This window comes from Apus apus, chromosome 10 (genome assembly GCF_020740795.1).
Source record: "Apus apus isolate bApuApu2 chromosome 10, bApuApu2.pri.cur, whole genome shotgun sequence".
Taxonomy (NCBI): domain Eukaryota; kingdom Metazoa; phylum Chordata; class Aves; order Apodiformes; family Apodidae; genus Apus; species Apus apus.
Window position 1 is genome coordinate 18,062,323 of NC_067291.1, and position 19,140 is coordinate 18,081,462.

The 19,140-nt window shown below is 42.4% G+C and overlaps 1 protein-coding gene across 1 annotated transcript in view; it reads right to left on the bottom strand.

Annotated features, from left to right (window-relative positions):
- ADAMTS17 (ADAM metallopeptidase with thrombospondin type 1 motif 17) overlaps positions 1-19,140 on the bottom strand; it is a 181,479-nt gene that overhangs the window by 25,241 nt on the left and 137,098 nt on the right. The window contains exons 19-21 of the mRNA XM_051628580.1: positions 16,920-17,079; positions 14,862-14,997; positions 1,827-2,031 (exon numbers count right to left, since the gene is read on the bottom strand). Coding sequence (XP_051484540.1) covers positions 1,827-2,031; positions 14,862-14,997; positions 16,920-17,079 — 501 coding nt within the window. The remainder of the gene's footprint in view (positions 1-1,826; positions 2,032-14,861; positions 14,998-16,919; positions 17,080-19,140) is intronic.

A 19,140-nucleotide genomic window follows, 5' to 3' on the forward strand; every position in this document is an offset into this window, starting at 1 on the left:
TTGGCAATAAAAGGGGAACTTAAGTTTTTCCACAGAGTAGACTGTATTGGAATTTGCTTTGAAAACACACATTTTTTACTGGGGACCAGACATCAATATGGTCAACAGTTTTTTGTTGTATAACCAAAAAGTTCAAAACCATACATGAGAAAATAGATTTATAAAATGATGCCACTACTGTGCTATTTAGTCCACCACATCAGATTAAAATGTTAGGGATTAAAGTGATTGCCAATGAAGAAAGACCTAGGCATGGGAAGTGTTCAAACTGGCAGAGCATCAAATGTGTCCTGGAGTCAACTTTGCTATGTAACAGCAGAAATGTGCCAGAGCAAGAATTAATCTAAAATCACAAATGGGCAATTACAGATACAAAAAATTAAACAAAGGAAAAGCAAACCAGTTAACCAGTTATTGGAAAAATTGTCTACAATACTATGCATTTGCAAATTATTTATGTGGTCACAAACATGGAAGATTTCCACTCTGGGAAAAGTCTTCTGTAACTTCATTTACTCCATTTCATAAAAGGAGAGAGAAATACCTGGATTGTTAACAAAAGGCCCCATGTCAAAATTCCCCATGTAAAACAGGTAGGAACTGCACCATAAGAATAGTCTCAGCTACAGACAGTTCAGGTGGTTCTGCTGTAAGAAATAAAGAGGGCATCATCTGGAAGGGTTGCTTCTGACACACACAAAACACCTATCAGATAAATTATTAAAACTTTGGTGTGTTTCTCCACATCTTTTAAAATGAAAGAACTCAGAAAGAAAATGGCTCTCATGTATTAGTGAGCAGGTACCATGTCCTACTGAAAGGAAACATGGCTCTCACTTGGCTGTCACCTCACTTGCCAAACCAAGATTTCCTGTGCAAAAGGTGGACAATGGAATCACATTCTGTTTGTTAAGAGACACTGTTCCTCAGTGCAAGATCCTTTGTACCCTGCACACATGTGGCTTTTAAGCACATTTCTAACCATGGGATTTTGCAAAAGCTTTTTGACAGTGTTCGAAACAGGAGCTCACCGTTTTGAAATAGAGATGAGTAACAAGGGAAGATCCTTCCCACAGAAATGATTGTTGCTGTGTCCTGTAACACAGCCAGTCTGGCATGAGACAGGTAGAGCTGTAAGCACTGCACCAAGACTGAAAGGAACTTCTTGTTCAGATGATCCTAGCAGATACAGTATCAAAACTAAGATGGACAACCTGTTAGGGCTGTTACTCACAAGGTACAGACAAGTTGTCCTGCCTTAGCTGAGTCCTGGCTGGGAATTGTAGGCAGCCTGCCAGCTCACTCTGTTGCTAAACAAAATGCAGGCTGAATGAACCACACATCATTTATATCTGAAGTGCATTTAGAATATCTGATAATAACTTCTTAACTCTGCAACTATGTGGAGGTGCACCTTTTACACAAGTATAACCAGCTTTTCTGTGTTCCTGGAATTACACAAAAGAAACCTGGACAAAGCCCAAAGACTGAACATTCTCTGTAACATGCAAATGCTTGATAAATCTGGTATTTGTTTCATACTGCATTTAAACGGAACCAGAAGCCCTGATCAGTCAAATGTTTTTCCTTGATGGTCAGAGTTTTCAGATGGAAAAATATAGTTATTATAGCAGGATATCTAATCCTGCCTTAATGACTCATCTGGTATGGAATACAAACCTCAGTTCCAAACTGGTCAGCTCAACAAAATTACAGTCCTACCCAGTGCTCTCACTTGACTGTGAGAACATGCTTGATTTTGAGCATGGACCTGGATTAGGGCCAGCTGTGTGCATTCTGGCTCCTTTCTTGAATCAAGATCCTACCTTTGACCACTCTGATGCTTCCCAGATAGAAAGGCAGTCCCGTCCTTCACAGCTTTGTACAGTAGTTGGTTTGTTGCCAAGGCAGTAAAGGTCTCTGGTGTTAACGTAGGTGCCATTTTGCAACTGATAAACACAAGTCACCTCCCGGTGCTGGACACCTTTCTCACAGGTAGCAGAGCAGGGACTCCAATGGCCAGTCACCCACCTGGGAAGGAGCCAGAGAAGGAATGTTAAAAAAATGGTGGGATAAAACATTATGCTTAAAAAGAGTGAGAAACAGGCAATTCTTCCTAGATGTGTGGGTTCTTCACTGGTGCTCTATTGCTGTCACACTGAGATCACCCGGTCACCGTTGGGAGCTGAAGTGTGACACCAAGCCCCTCACGGCCTTCCCACATCCAGACCAGAGTCAGCTTCTTTAATCCTACATGATACGACCTCAAAATGCACAAATCCTCTACATCCCAGACTATCAGAATGCAAAGGCATGTCCTGCCTCACTTTTAGTTCACCCTCTCACAGCCACCGGTGAGATTTCACTTTTCATACTTGGGCTTTCCAGGATGTTTAATTGGAATCTCATCTGTTTGAAGTTCATGGTATTAGAAGCCTCAAAAATGGAGGCTAACTGGCCATGCTTATTCTTAGAAAATCTGAATTGCATTTAACTGCCAGGGCTCAAGAGGTATGCAAAGAGATAATATTTTCTCTGTAGAAAGGATCCTACAGTGCTGTTTCAAAGCTGCCGTAGATCGCATGGATGTGCCCTATCCCAGTCTGGATGGGGGTACTTCCCTATACCTTGGAGCCTTTGGGTTTCATTTACTTTGTAAGCACCTTTCAGCTGTCATTTCCTTCCCCTTTGATCAAAGTGTGCTGGGAACAAATACATGGACTTTTTTTTTTTTCGGGGGGTTGTTTCACTCTGTTATGTCTTTAAAGGCCTTCTGGCAACCACCCAGCACAACATTGTGAGGTGCTTGGGTTCCTCCAGGGTAAGGAACATGCTGCTTCTGAAAGCAGTCCCTGGCTCTGGGCACGCAAGGTAAATGAGGCAACCTCATCCTGCTGTCTTCCAAGGCCAACTGAAAGGCTCCCACTGCCTCCAGCAAGTGCTGGAAGCACCGCTGCGGTTAGAGCTGGGCTACAAGGCAGTGAATAAAATGTCTAAGAAGAATCTGAATGAAGAGGCATGTAGGGAGGAATTATTTTTTTTGTTCCTGAAGACAAGCAGCATCGATCTTTACACTTCCTGCAATCTGTCAATGAGGAACATGTTCTCTGTAATTACAGGCATTCCTGGATGAAGTGAAAGACTGGAACAGCAACTGCAGGCGCTGTGCGCCGGAAGGCTACCGTGCCTTTCTCTCCAGGTAATTGACCTTACAGCCTGTTATTTAGGACTGTCATCTAGGTTAGTATTCTTATACCATGAATCGTTTACTTGCCACTCAATCCTCGGCTGTTTGTTATGAAAAGTGGCTCAAATAAGACTTCTGCAAGAAGTCTGCTCTGAACTATTTCATTCTGATGAAGGCTCCAGTAGCCAAGGTAGAGCACCAGATGTGCCAACTTATTAACCACATTTATTTTGAAGCTGCTTAATAAGTTCTCCTAAATGAATCAAACAACGGTTTCCGAACTTCCCATTCCTGAATGGGGGAAAGTCAGTGCAGCACAGTTTGCAGAAACATCTTTGCTTGGTGCAATTTTCAGGAATTCATTTGGCAAATGCTACGACTGATGACCTGGAGTGACAGCACTGATGACTGCATTGACAGTGAAGGCAGAAGCCATTTGGTTTGAGCAGGATGGGATCAGGCCACCTGTCTTTTGTGGAACACGGCCCTGCACAAATGTTTCTGTGTGTTCAAGCAGTTGACACATCTGTGAATTTCTGTTGGCTAAACCAGCTGGCAAGACACCAAACCTGTCTCTCTAGACAGTAGTTCTGGCGCATCTCTGTGGCTGAGTGCTTGGTATTTTGCTTACAGAATAGGAAAATGCCAGCTGGGTAATCAAATGCTAGACTGAAAGACTGACAAAAATAGCCTTGAAGTGCAGAAACCAGTGTTCATGAGAATTAATAGCCAGGCTCTCTCAATATCAGCTGGGCTGTGCCCTGTCAGAGCAAACGTGGAGCAGCTTTCTGGCTGGGGGAAGAGCTGCTCCACGAGGGCATGGAGAGGGAAAGAGTGACTTTGCTTTATGAGCTGAATGTGAGGCACAGGGCTGGGAATGGTTTCTGCACAGGCTCCACTGAACACATATTCACTTCAGCACTGTACTCTCACTGTGATCTACAGCTACTGGCAAAAGAAAAAGGGACTGAAAGCAAAGGAGAAAGATAAAAATTCATTCCTGGCAGAGGCTGTCTGTGAGCTTGTATTTAGGATGGGCAGCATGCAGATGCCAACTATTTCCAAGATGCCTTAAAAAGTGAGGCTATGACTTTTCTTTCTTTAATTTTGTTATTGCTCTTGTGGAGGGGAGTAATCACCTTCTTTCTATACTGTTCAGTGCTCTCTAGCTAGTGTCGCTCTAGCACAGATATGAGACAGCATAACGGGGAAAACTGGCACAGAAAAAACAAATGTTACCATGATCATGAAAAGAATGATTGCACAGGGCATGAGCCAAAAGCCAGGGATTCAATACAAAGCTGCCCCTGTGGTGAAAATGCAGTCTCCAGCTTTTTTGTCAGGATGACATCTGTATGGCTAGCTTCAGCTCCCAATCCATTCCATCCATCCCTGATCCAAGCCAGAAGGTTGGGATCTCTGAAACCACACAGCCCTCTCCTTCCTACTTGTGACAACTGCAGCTAACATGGAATCAAAATACTTTGAAATTAAAGGCTATTTTAAAGTGGTGGGTTTAGCTTCATATCCAAGAGACAAGGGACAAATTAAATGTTTGAATAATATAAGTATCAGCAAAGTAGGCTATTTTCAAAGGCATCAAGGGGATGATCACTTTGACCACAAAACTTCACTGTCTTAGTGAAACCTCTGCTTGGTTCAATGGTTTGTAAAAATGATCTGGCAAGTAAATATGAGTCCTCTGTGCAGTACTGGCAGTGCTCTGGTCTTTCCCCACAGTTCTGCTGAAGCCCCCTTCAAAGACAGCTGAAAATACGATTTTAGTGCCTGTACGAGACAGAATCACTGCAACTATATTTCAACAAGATTGTTCACAAGTGGAAAGACAAGGGATTTATGGATAAAGTGATTAAATACGAAATTTCCTGCCAGTTTCCTATTTGGTAAAGGAATGTGCAGCAAGGTATTAGCATAATTACTATTGGCAAGTAATATACACACAGGGAAGAAAAATGTGATGTACAAATAATAGCACATTATGGTTACTATTAAATTACACTACAGACAGATTTTCCTCTCTACACTGTCTTACACCTTTCAAACACACTTGGATGTGTTTAAGAATGAAACTCACTTTTCAATTTTTCATAAAATGGCATTTTTCTTATGACAATGTAAAAAATAATTCCAGGATTCTAACTCAAAACACCAAGCTAGTTCAGTATTATTAAGCCAATTAACTGTTGTACACTAAGCCCTTGGCATAGATCATCTGGCTTCCAGTTATATTTTAAGCCTGTAAACTGGTATTAGGGTTTGCTTGACACCACAGTTCTTTTCAGTTTGGTCTTTCCCTCCCAGGCTATAACCTATTTTCTGTTGCACCATGTAAGTGCTGCAGCTGAAGTCCCTGGAGAGCCTCTCATTTTTCCAACAAGCACCGATTTATGTGATAAATACACTTATCTTACTCACAACCACAAGGATGGCTTTATCCATGGTATTATATTTTTGTAATCTTATCTCTACAGTGGATTCAAGAGCTAGATGGTCCCTGGTGGTGGTTAGATTTAGGAAGAAAGTTACGAGCTTTTAAGCACAGATTTTTTTAACCCAGTCAGTGGCTATCTTTCTAACTAAAAAATGCCCAGAAGGGTGTGTTTTTCTATAGCCTCAAAAAGCTGGGATGGGCAGGATGTGCAATCTGAGAGGGTTGTTCTAAATCTTTATCTTCTGAGTCTTCCTCAACCTCTGACCTCTCAGTATCTCTGCTGAGGAATTGGGAGTTCTTCTAATCTGCTTTGGCAACACTCATCTGGCAGGCCCCTGGAGCACAGCTGAGGTATCTTTTGGAGGTTCAGTTCATTATTTGATGTTTCGATGGTCTGGATTAGTCATTAACCTTGAATTATCCACTCAACCTACTTGCCTAAGAATCCCACATTTTCTAGGAAAAAAATTGTCTACAGCACTATGTACATAAACCCAGGGGAGATGAATGTCTGTAAATGAAGACTTGTAGCTAAGGATTTGGGGAAAAAATGCTATGAGAATAAAATGGGTCAGGGCTGAAGGATGGTTTGGAGGAGTACAACTGAAAGACATGAGGTCAGTTTTCAGACTAACACAAAGCCATTACTTGTTCCAGAGTAAATACTGCAGCACATTACATTTCACCTGGTTGTTTCTGTCTCTAGCCCTGCAGAAGACTGGTGCCTGCAGGTTGGTTATGCTCCACTAACTAAACACCCATGATATATTTGCACATGCACTCACTATCTACAGGCATTGTGCTTCTTTTGTTCCCTCCCAATGCTACAATGAAAATGATTTCCCTGCTTTCACAGTAGTAGCCTGGATGTGACCAAAGACCCACTTGCAAAAACCCAATTTTTTCTCATTTTATTAATATCTGTTTTTTTAGGACTTAAGCTTAACTCTTACCTAGTTGTAGTTAAGAGCCTGTACTACTGCTGAAAAAAGTATCAGCGGAAATCTGCTACTAAACAAGACAGAGAGAGTCTGAAATTGCACTTAGAAACTAATCTAAAGCAGTGTAATCTGAGGGTTCTATTTCTAAAATCTTGTTGCACACCTTTTGATATAACATACATTGTTGTACTAACATACAGGTGAAGGTAACTCCACGTCCAGTTATCACTGCTTCTCTTCAGCATCAGTTTGTGATGCAAAATCATGTCCAAGTTGCTGTTAGTTTTCTGAGGGTCCTGGGTTAAACTGTGGCTCTACTGATGTCAGGCAAAACTCAGACCAGCTTGCAGTGGGGCCAGGATTTCACATTGGATAATTTTAGAAAGGAGAATGGGAAAAGATTTCTGAGAATTGGTCACATGGAATGGTCAGTCAGATTTTTTTTTTGCTTACAGCTATCAAACTGAGTTCATGCTTGAATATGTAGAAGCAAGAAAACACTGTTTACAAATGGACTCAGGATTTCCAAGAAATACACACACTCTGCTATTGTTTCTTTCTCTCACTACACGTTTCTGAAACTCCATCACATCTATGCTTTACTGGGGTCAAAATAATCAGGTGAATCTTGACTTTTGGGAACAGGTTGAGCCACACCCAGTCACTAGAAGGTGGGTTTTTGGTGTTGTTTTTTTTTTGAGAAAAGCACAAGGAATCTAGTAGAATAATACAGCTGCTGATGTAGAAAGTAGGACTCCAAGACTAACATTCCTGTCTGATTGCCTTTATAAACAGTGCTCAGTAATTTTCCAGTACAGTAGTCATTCTGCTAACAGACTTGCCAACTTTCACTCACACAGGTTTCTTTTTTTCTGTAGTGATTATCCTTTTGACAGCTTTATTTTTTAAAATTTCCTACCAATTATAAGATCAGCCATAGGACAATGTTTTGTAATTTACATGCACCTTAGGAAGTTTGTTTGTTTGTTTTTTTAAATGGAAGACCTTGTACTCTCTCTCCTTGCTCCCTCAAATCAAGCAGCTCAGCCAGTTTTGGAGGACTCAGCATGGAGTTGGTGTGAGTAGGTATCCTTCTTGCTAGCAACTGTCTCACTACACTAAGGCACAGAATATCTGCACCCTTGGAACCCTTTTGCAGTGAGTTACTCCTACCCTGATCCATGGCTGGTATATCTTTGATGGGGTAACTGGTATCCAGCCCCATTCCCTGCCTTTCCAGGAAAGCAATGCCTTTTCCTCAGCTCACACCACAGGATGCAAACCAGTGTGAAGAGCATCACAGCTGGCAGCAGCAGTAGGAATTAATTTCACAATTAAATGTTTTGCTAGATTATCCTGCTAATCCTTTGTAGGTAAAGACTGCACTTGGCCCAAAGAGCCTCAAACCAAAGCAGCACAGTTCATTTAACATTTTAAAGCAAGGAAATGTTCAACCATGAGGCTGTTGAGTCAAAGATTATAATGGGAAAAGCTGTGATGTGAGCCAGCCTGGGGGTTTACACCAAAGCTAAGAAACCTGTCTCATGACTCCATGTGAAAACTAATGCCAAATTAACTTCTGCTCTAGGAAGTAATCTTGAATTATTAGAATCATAGAATGCCAGGTTGGAAACGACCTGGTCCAACATTTTAAGGTAACATTATAGTTTAAAAGAGAGGCTCAGCACCCTGTCAAGCTGAGACTTAAAAATATCCAGTGTGGGAGAATCTACCACTTCCCTTAGGAGACTATTCCAACTTTTGTCCTCATAGTGAAGAATTTACCTCTTGTGTCCAACCAGAATTTCCTCAGGAGCAACTTGTGCCCATTACCCATTGTATTTTCCATGTGACTCCTTGTAAACAGGGAGTCTCCATCTTCTTGGTAGCCACCCTTTAAGTACCAGAACATTGTAATAAGGTCTCCCTGAAGCCTTCTTTTCTCCAGGCTGAACAAACCCAGTTTTCTCAGCCTCTCCTCATATGGCAGGTTCTCCAGTCCTCTGATTGTCCTTGGGGCCCTTTCTCTAGACCCTCTCCAGCCTGTCCCATCCTTTATGTAAAGTGGGGACCAAAAATGCATTTAGATGTAAACGCATTTATCAGTAGCCAACATGTTCTCCTCATTCTACCCTTTGTCTGTTCCCAAGCCTTCTCTCACTCCTCTTTCAGAGTTGCTTCATTGAGTAGAGTTGCTAGATTTGGTCAAAAAGATCTTTGTCTTTCAGTAACTAATTAACTGCTCCTTGCCCGTTGCTGCCTACAACCGGGAACACATGCGATTTTGTCTCCTTCTAGTGGATGGTGACAACCAGACGTGCCTACAACAGGACATCCGCCACCCACTCACAGAGGTGCCCAGAAGTGTCTCAGGCTTTCTGGTCTGCAGCGTTTGGCTTCCCCTCCTGCAAGACCTGCCGGGGACCTGCTGCAGCTGCCCCCGGCGGGCAGCCCGGGACGGTCTCCCTGAGGAGCAGCCAGCAGGGCGCAGCATCGCCCGCTCGCAGCCGCCCGCAGCCACCGCGCCTCGCACAGTGTCCAGCACAAGTCCTGGCAAATGCATTAAGCTCAAACTGATTCTAGAGATCCCAACTTCAGTTTTGGGAAGTACTTCAAAATGAGCTCTTACGTGGTGCCTCCTTGGATCAGAGGGTGCTAACATTACTATTTATGCCAGATTTCCAGGCTAAAATGGTGTGAAACGCTCCCCATGGCTGTTCCTTCACATTTTCTTCGTGTAACCAAATTCAAAGCACGCCGAGGGAGATGTTTCTTAGCACAGATAAGGTTTTCAACTCGTTGCCATTGGACCTTATGGATGATACACATTTGTACGGGTTCCAAAAGAGTCTGACTGCACTAATGAAAGAACACAACCATTTGGAAGCATTAAATGTCTAGCTCAGCCCTTCCAGTTACCAGACACTCCCAATATGTCCCTCCAGTTTAGTATAATTTCCATACAGCCCTGCAAAGAATTTGCTAACATTCTCAAGGAGTTTTCCATCATACTGCTCCCCCCCAAATTCTAGTTTGCAAGATTTTCACCTCACAAATTCAAAACTGTTCCACTCCCCATCTACCTGTGATGCTAACACAAATAAATAAGGTGCAAAAAGACCAGAATCAGGGACACTGACTGGTTTCTATATTCTCGGGCTGTTAAATAGGGCACTGTCACAGGTATATGGGTCCTGCAGACAAGCACCATGAGCTTAAATCAAAGGAATTAAAGCAATGGGCACTATCAGCCACGACACACTGAGGCACCCCACTTTGAAGAGCCACCAACCCTTCAGGCAGGTCTGCAAGGTGCTGAGCCAGGTGAGGCCTTGGTGACTCCTACAACTGGCTTCGTTTTTTCCCCAGCAGGCATCACTGCAACGCACGAGCCCTTGGAGAGTACAGGATTGGATTTCAGTCCATGGATGGAAAAGTGAAAGGGGGAGAGAAGAAAGGAAGTCAGAAGTGATCCATGTAACCACAGACCTGACCTCAGCAGCATCCCAGTTTTTAGAGCAGATTTGGAGAGGAACAACAATCAAGCACACAGCGGTAAATGGATGCAACATAGGTTTCCTTCAGGCAAAACTGACTGGCTGTATTTCTTTGATTAAAATAACTGCTTTTCCAGACAAAGGAAATGGGATAGATTTAATCTATTTTGTTATCAGCAAAGAACTCCTCTTGTTGCACTGGAAATGCTTATGTAAGTTAGAGAAAGTGATAATATGCTGGGAGACATGGATATCAACGTGTAAATCATATGGCAAGCAAGAGCTGGGCACAGTGTAGTGCTGCAAAGGAACATCAGATATGAAAGGAATTTAGATTAGTTACCAGATCTGTCTTGCATCTGATCTAATTTAGTATGTTCATCGATGACCTTGGCACAAACAGAAGAAAATGGCTGAAAAAACAGTGAAAATGCTGACAACACAAAGTCTAGAAGTATTGTCCATGCAATGGAGGATGAGGATGTTTTACAGGAAGAACTGTATAACCTTGAGCAGTGCAATAACAGAGACAGAATGAAAATTACAGCACACAGTGCAAGGTTGTGTGCTTAGGGACCAATAACAAGAATTTCTGTGTTAAAGTAGGGGTCATACGTGGAAACAAACGAGGAGGAAAACATCTAGGATGACTGTAGGCCACAAATATGATCAGCCACGAAAAATGCGAAGCATGGATCAGGAGAGTTGGTGCCAGTGGAGACAATAGAGTATGAATGTAACTGTGTAAGGGCTGGATTGGACTGAGACTGGGATTCTCCACACAATTCTGGTCAGCTATGCACTCAAATTATGAGTTTCAATAATGTTAATTAGAGCATCAGTAGAGAAGGTGACCAAGGGAATGAAGAACTGATGCACAGTCTCTGATCCAATAAGAAGTAAAAGAAAAATAATGAATTTAGCCCAGGAAAATGATGGAAGGAAGAGATACACTGGTTTGCTGTATCATATGGCTCTTGGCCCAAGGCAAAGAACTAGGGAGGGAAAATGCCAAGGCAAAGGAACTGAGCTGATGCAAGAACAAATGGCTGAAATGTGACAATGAATAATTAAGGCTGGAAATAAAAGATCCCAACCCACGTGAACAGCAAGGTCACAGAGGAGCCTTCCTGTGAGGGAAGGAGACTGTGGAGCCAATCAGAAAGGAATCTATGACATGCTGCTATGTAGCAGGATGCTCCATCTCTCATAACAGCAAAGTAAGCCTTGGACTCAGGAGATACTGTCAAGTCCTAAACACTGAAAACAGGGGCTGAGGTCTCCTTTGTTTTTCTGTAGATAAAGGCAGGGATTCCTGGCTTTTATGCCACTGCTAAGTATTTGGGTAGGAACACCACATATTCAGCAGGTCCCTGAAACAACTCAACCTCTATTAAAATCTATTACAGGAAAGAGGAGGAAAATAAGTAGTGTTTGCATACAGGCCATTACAAGTCTAACAGTTGGGAAACTTCACGTGTTTTTGGTTCTTTTCCTGCATTAGAGGGGAGCAGTGTCATATTCATAGACCCAACCATGCATGCTGAAGTGTGTGGCCACTGGCCGACCTATGTTTTCAGTAATAACAGCTGATGTGATCTGTGATTTCTGAGTCTTGTGCCAACATGAGTGCTGGGTTTGCCTATATATTTGGGTTGGTGTTCAGTGTGCTGGAAACAACCCATACGCACCACATGCAAGGATCCAGATTCCATCTGGTTACAGCAGGGTTTTGTAAAAAAACATCTAGAGAGCTAGGCAAAGGATTAGAATAAAGAGGTGCTAATAGGGTGCAGTTGGGACAGGAAAGGAAGCTGTAAAGAATTTAATGGAAAAAGAGGGTCAAGGAACATAAAAAATAAAATAGGAAGAAAGAGGCATTTTTTTAAAAGGTGAAAGAGTAACAATAATAGAGAATGAAAGATTCTTTTATTTTTGCCAGTTTCAACAAAATCCTCAAGAAAATTCTCTTCTCTGACATTTAATTTTAAAACATGTTAGTGTACCCAATCCTTTTCTCAAGCCTCTTTTGTTTTTTTTAGATACTGGGTTGCAGTTGCAGAGCTCTAATCTTCTCCTTGGCCTCATGAAACTACTGTCCCTTGTCCCACATTATTTGGCTCTCCCAAGAGGTTGCTGAAGTTCAAAGGGTTTTATAATTTGAAAAGGACTTTGGCATTGTACTGGAAGAAAGACACTGTTATTAATATCATACCCTTTTTTTCTCCAGATCACTCTCTAAAACATGGGTTATTATGTTTTATTTTTTATTACAATCTCAACAGCAATAGCCTCCTCCTCTTCTTCCATTTATTCAACATGATGTCTCCCCATCCCAAAGAGTTTGCAGTCCAGATTATACATGGATTGAGAGAGGAAGCAAAGGGACAGTGTGAGAATTAAAGTCACACAGAACATCCAAAAGAGAAACAGTGTCCTATGGCCTAGTCCTGTGCTGTCTGTATGACCCTTCCCTAGAGATAAGTTCTCTGTAAGGTGATTCTTTCAAATTTTGAGTAAAAATGAAAATACAAATTAAAACTTGGTAAACAGAGCAGGTTTACTACAGAAAGGAAAGCACTGTTTCTTCTACATTCAGATAAAGGGCTTAGGTCTGAGTGGAAACCACAAAGGACCTTATTGTAACAAGATGCTACCATAATTTTACTTAAAACTCTAAAACAAATTCAAGGCTCATAAAAAAAAAAAAAAAGCCTTGACATGGTGAAAGAGAATGGTTTCTTTAAGATGTTCTTGGTCAGAGAATATGCTAAGCATGCACTTCTAATATCTGGGTGGGCAAACGCAAGTGGAAATTTAAATTTGACCGAGAATGTGCTTCTGAAAATGTTTCCAGTCAAAAGCATGTTAAGTGTGAAAGTGTGGTCTACAGAGAGGGAGTAGGAGAATGTGGTCTATCAGATGATCAGCAAGGATTTTGTGGCCTTCCTGGGTACTAAGCACATTTGGTGTTTGCTGTCATTGCTCTGACAAAAAATGGACCAAAGAGTGTGTCACTGCACCAGTGCTAATCCCTCCTGGGGACAACTGTGATAAGTTGTGGCTATAAAAGGCCTGAACTCCATGGAGAGGAAGAGATACCTTGGAATAACATTAAGGGCTGGACCTGAATCCACAAAAGAACAACATCTGGATATGGGAACAGAGTATTCTTTTTTTCAGGAGGTTTTGAATGATTTAACCTAACCCACTGTCACTGCCCTGGACAGGCAACAACATCCTGGTGAAAGTGTGCAGCAAGGAGGAGACTTTCCCAAGGGCTCCTGGTCATGGAGATCCCACTGAGGAACAGCCCTGTGGGTCTTTTGGCTCTGAGAGACTGGATGGCCAAGATCTCCTTTGCTGCTCACAGCTAGTAGAGACAGAACCTGCCCAGCTCTTCCTGAGCTTTTTAAGTTGCTTTTCTCCTCTCTACCACCTGGAACTCCATCATGTACCCTGCCTGGGCACACTCCAGTCTCCTCCCAATGGCTTCACAAAAGGTCTAGAAGAAATATTTCATGCCAGGGCAGAAACACAAGCAGGTGCTCCTTGTTTCTGTCTTTTGGAGAGAATGACATGACAGAAGCTCCAGCATCACTGAACTTAGGAAACTTCCTAATGGAAATGGCAGCTGTTCCCTTGAAGTCAGTGGGAGTCTGGCTCTCCTTACACACTTGGAAGCACATGGGGTATCTGATGATACCTTTCTGTACCACTGAAAGCAGTATGGCCACAATACTGTACAGCAGCAACAGGCAATGCAGACAGAAAATGAACCTGAAACAGCCTGGCTTTATTGATGGATTACCTGACACTGGCTTTCCCTGCTTCAAGGCACTTTAATCAGAGTGCAGCTCCAAGTAGAAGGAAGTGTGTTGTTTCTCATTTTCCCCATTGTTTCTGCCAGCAGGATTAGTTTTGCAGGTATGTTTCCCTGGCTTGTCTGATTATACAAGATGCAAGAGCTAGCTAGTTGTTTTGAACATAATTTCTTAGACATTGTTGAGCTTTATCCTGAAGTGATTTTATGTTCTGCTATCAGAAGTGGAGTATCTATATCACTCCACAATCCTAAACATTGCTGCTGAGCAAGAGTGAACTTTTTTGTTAGCAAACAAAATGAACAAATTAATTAACCTTCCTGCGTTTTGTCATTTTGGCCAGAAATATCTTATTTTTATACAAGGCAGATCAAATAAAAGTGCCTGCCAAATTAAAAAAACAGCTTTTTTTTGTTTTGAGAACTTACTACTACTACATCTCTAATTACTCCTACTAATGCAGAAAGGCACCCTCCCTGAGGAAAGCATCTAAAATGTGTTTCATCATAATTTCATTACTCCAGCAAGATTCAGGTAGGTTTCCAAAACTCTGCAGGTGTTGCTAGACACTGTACAAACTCCACATGAAGAAGAGACCCTTCTGGCCTAGAGACTCCCAGTCTGAACTCTTCAGCCACTGCATTCTTGTCTAGCTTTATACTGTAAGTTGCTGTGTCACCCAGGAGGCAGCCAAGGGGGAAAGAAACCCATCCCCAAAATGCATGAAGGCAGCTTGCATGGAATCTGGTCTTACTGGCCACAAATTAAACAGACTCTGAGGTAATGAAAATCTGACCTGCTCAACAAAAGGAAATGAATATTACAGCTGGTTACTATGGCTAACAACGTGTTCCAATAGTTTCAGACATTTTCACTATGCTCACCAGATGGAGGCTTTGGAAATGGCTCATTTGTGAAGGAATAAAGGATATTGGGTTTTATTTTTTTTTAACTCCTTACCGTGACTGGCAGGGGTGTGTGTTACATTTCCTGACCTGAGGCTCGGGGCGATTCACTCGCTGGCAGTCACTGTCATTCACCAGTGTCATGGTCTTGTTGATGATTCGAGTACAGGACACAATGGTTTTCCGTTCACCTACAAGTCAAACAACAAACAACTCTGAAATAGGAAACCAGTGGCTAAGAAACAAAAACATGTTAACCAAATCTTACAAGCTAGGACCTCTCTACTGTCTCTACAAGATGTAATCTACACAGAACTACCATCTCTGCAACCAATTTTATTTCCCACTTTTGTTTTACCTTTGTACTGCTTTGTTTTCTGTTGTGTTTTGGTTTGGGTTTTGTTTGGTTGGTTGGTTTGTTTTGTTTCAGAAAAGCTACAAACCTTTCCCCAATAATTGTGAAATTGCCTCCTTCACAGGAACAACATGTTGGGCTTTCTCTTTCTAGTGCTTAATGTATGATCTTGAAAACAATTTGCTTTAATTTCTGGTTCCTCCTCCACATGTAGCTGTGCCCTGTAATCACCTAGGACAGATGCTTCAGCTATGTAAGATGAAGTCACACAAGTGTCCACCCACCCAAGTGACTGATAATGACAGGACAGCTGCAGCCTGCTGCTCCTCCCTCAGAAAGGGTCAGGTTGAAACTCAGTGACCAAGGTTCAAGAGTGATAAATTTGGCTTGTTCATATTTCATTAAGAGGTTACACTAAGCCACCAAAAGAAATTATTTCTCATCTTCTGGTCCTCCAGATATACTACTTTAAAGCCCTGACAGTGGAAGACACCTCAGGAGTAGTCAGCATTTTTCACTGTTTCACATTTGAACTGTTTTTATATCAGGAGTTTCACCTCAACAGTATGGCCTCCAGGGTTCAGCCTTTCACTCTGTGACATCTGGAAAGCTGTGCCACGGGGTGGCATGAAAATGACCAGATGTGACAAGGAAGATGCCATCCCTGCACCACACAACTTTGCCTTACTGCTCATCATTTTGATTTCTCAGATCCTATTCTTAATCCTGACTCAGCATTGAATTGAGTTTATTCACTATCTGCAGCAGATAACGAAAAATAACTCAAATTTAAGTCTGTATGGAAGGGCAAAGGCCTTTCCCAGTATGGATAAGTAGTAAAAGCATCTGACAACCAAAGAGAACAATTGCTGTCAACACTATTACTGGTGAGAGACATGTTGCCAGGTACTGATTTGTTTAAAATATGGCAGGCTTTCAAAATAGTTCAGAAGATACAAAATTTTCCCACTCCCTCCTGTGAGGGTTTATGGCTCTAAGACACTATTGTTTTAAAACATAAGTGTGCATTTTAAAGTTAGATCTATATACATAAAAATGAATAAAAACGAGAAATAATTTGGTCTCCTGATGAAGAAAGACTGGCCATAATGCATGGAAACTATCAGTTTTCCTCTTTCTTCCAGCACTGAAAATACAATGGCCAGTGGCTGACAAACAAGTCTCTGATTTCACAGGCATCAATTCCCCCCCCGGGGGTTTCAGCAAATCTCTCTCAGCACATCCTAGGGCTCATCTGAAAAGTGAGATCTGCAACATGCTCACGCACTCCCAGAAAGTCCAGCCCACAGTAAGACATCTGACACAATCTCCAGGAGCTGCCACAGCAGCACTGTCCCAGTTTCACCCCTGGGGAAGGAAATGTCTCAGTGAACATGCCTGAACACCTGTGGAAACTCTGCTCCAAGAACGTGACGGAGCCTTGAGACATGGGGCTGCGCCGCGGCGCCTTGAGCCATCCATGGAGCACTAATCCAGGTGCAGCTCCAGCCCACGGGAACGACCGACCAAGCAGTGTCTCTGCCAAAATGCTGGGTGAAAATTAACTGTGGGGATGTGGATGATAGCTGGGAGAGCTGGTGAGAATGAGCTCTCATTTGAGTTCATTACGGCAACATCCACTCCCAGGGCCCGTCTCCTTCGTGCTTTGGCAATGCTGGCTTCTGCAGGCACCTCTCTAGTGGCTGGTGTCTGCACACCCCACACAGTAAGTCCCACCAAGCTTCCCAGTGGCCTTACCTCCTCCACACTGCACACTGCATCCCTCCCAGCCGCTGTGCGTCCAGATGTACAAGGAATCTTGTTGCTTTTCTGGCTCACTTCTGTTTTCAGCAGTATAGTTTACAGGAATGGTGTATTCATAATGAATTCCATAATTCTGGTCATGAAATAACAGCACCTGGTTCAGCAGGGAAAGAAAGGCTGTTACAACACACTGTGTGCTGGGAAAGGCAGCAGAGACAGCGATGCTGAAAATGCTGTCTCAGGCCAATAGTTTCAAAATGTAAGCACCTCATGAAAGGCAACCAAATCTTCATCTAGTATCACAGTGGTATTGCTAAAACAGGGCAGCAGCAATAATTGCACATAATCTGTGAGTATTTAAAATAGTCATGGAAATGTCTAAAGCTGCATAATAGTGTCTATGCCTTAAACATGATCAGCAGGTCACTGGCTATCGAAAGAGAAACCGTAAGACAACAGAAAGCATTCAGTCAGCAGTTTTCATAGAACAACTATTTTCATGAGCAGCAAGAGTTAAAAAGTCACTCATCACACTTGTCCCACCCTTTTTCTAGAAAGCAAGTTGTCTGCAAGCCTCATGCAGAGACTCAAGCTTAGGACTGAGGACCTTTGTAACACTGAACTGGACAGCCTGCTCTACACCACCCTGCTTGAGCAGGGGCAAGACAGTCTCCAGGGGTCCCTTTCAACTTCAGCCATTCTGTGTGATTCTTTGAGCTGCAGAATTTGCTGTTGCATTTGAGTTGGGCTGCAGCAATCCACAGTTTGAAGGCAGAAATGTTTATTAACACATCTGAAGGAACGAGGTGATCCTTCTCAAAGCAAAAAAAAAAAAAGTCCCATGCCTCCTGGGAAATGTGGCACTCAAAGTGAATGTGACTATTCCTCCTGACAAGCTGTAGGAGCAGGATTTTATTATCTCAGAAACCTGGGGATGAAAGGGAAGAGCCACACCAGCCAGCTGCTGGCAACATGTTTATTTTCATACCCTGTGCATTGCTAGAGAAAGGTGAAACCTGCTGAACCTGCTTCTGACAGCAAGCTGATTATTGTCAGGGAGTCACAGGTGACGACTCTACTGCTATTACTCCAAAATTCACTGACTATTGGCAAAGACAAAGGAACAGAGAAAAATGCTTATTTTTTCACCACAGGCAGATGACAGTTCTGGTTCTGTTTTGATTTACATGTTGGGACTCATTTAGCTCTCACTTTCACTGGCTCGAGTCAGAAGTAACTTGAAGATACTCAATGGAGTATGAGGTCCATGGAATCTCAGTTACCACACTATCAACAAATGCCATACAAGCACTCCTGATGGTGTGACTTTAGACTTACTTATACTTATCACCTCATAATCTTAGCAGCATTGGACAGTTGAGTTCTGCTGGTTCTTGTCACCTACTGAAATAGGAGTAGAGTAGCAGTTTATTAAATATTTTAAGTAGGGCTATTGCAAGTGAAGCAAGCAGCTGTCCAATTACAAAAAGCAAACTTGCAAAAGTGATTTTCTCCCAACAATAGCAGTTTCCCATTCAGATCTGCAGGAATCACTCCTACCAATAAACTCACTAAAGCTGTCCTAAACTTATTTAACCAAATAAATAACCATATGTGCTGGAAGGAGGGGTCCAGCTTGCAGCCACTGACATCTTGGAGGTCTGTGCAGTGAGCAGTGTGGGGCTACACAAAGTCAGCACCCATGAGTAGCTCTTCACAGTGCATAACTGTGGGCAGAAAAGCATCTCTCAGAAAGGGTGGGGAACAAAGATATGATTTTGTTTCAGCTACAGAGGGAGCCTTACTACTAGAACTAAATACCAAGACTGAAACGAGCCAGTCTTCATTACAGTTTCAAAGATGAATGTTTTTTTAAAAAAACACAATTTGAAATACCAGGCAGTCAGAGACAGAGAACTCAAGTCCTGCTCTGGCTTTCTTTAAGTGCATGAGATATGAACAGCTTGTTCTACAGAATTGATCAATCAGTCTTGTCTAAAGCATCTTTATGCTCTGGGAGTGTTTGGATGTCCTCAGTTGCCAAGAGGAGGTCTAGCACAGGCCTAGTTACACAAACATTCATTTCTCCAAGAAATATACTTACAGCAATGCACTTGGAGAACTGCCTCAAGTATTAAAAACCAGCTCCTAAAAAGAAATCCTTATTATCTCAATATGGGTGCAAGACTAGTGAATCTAAAGGCCATATGAAACC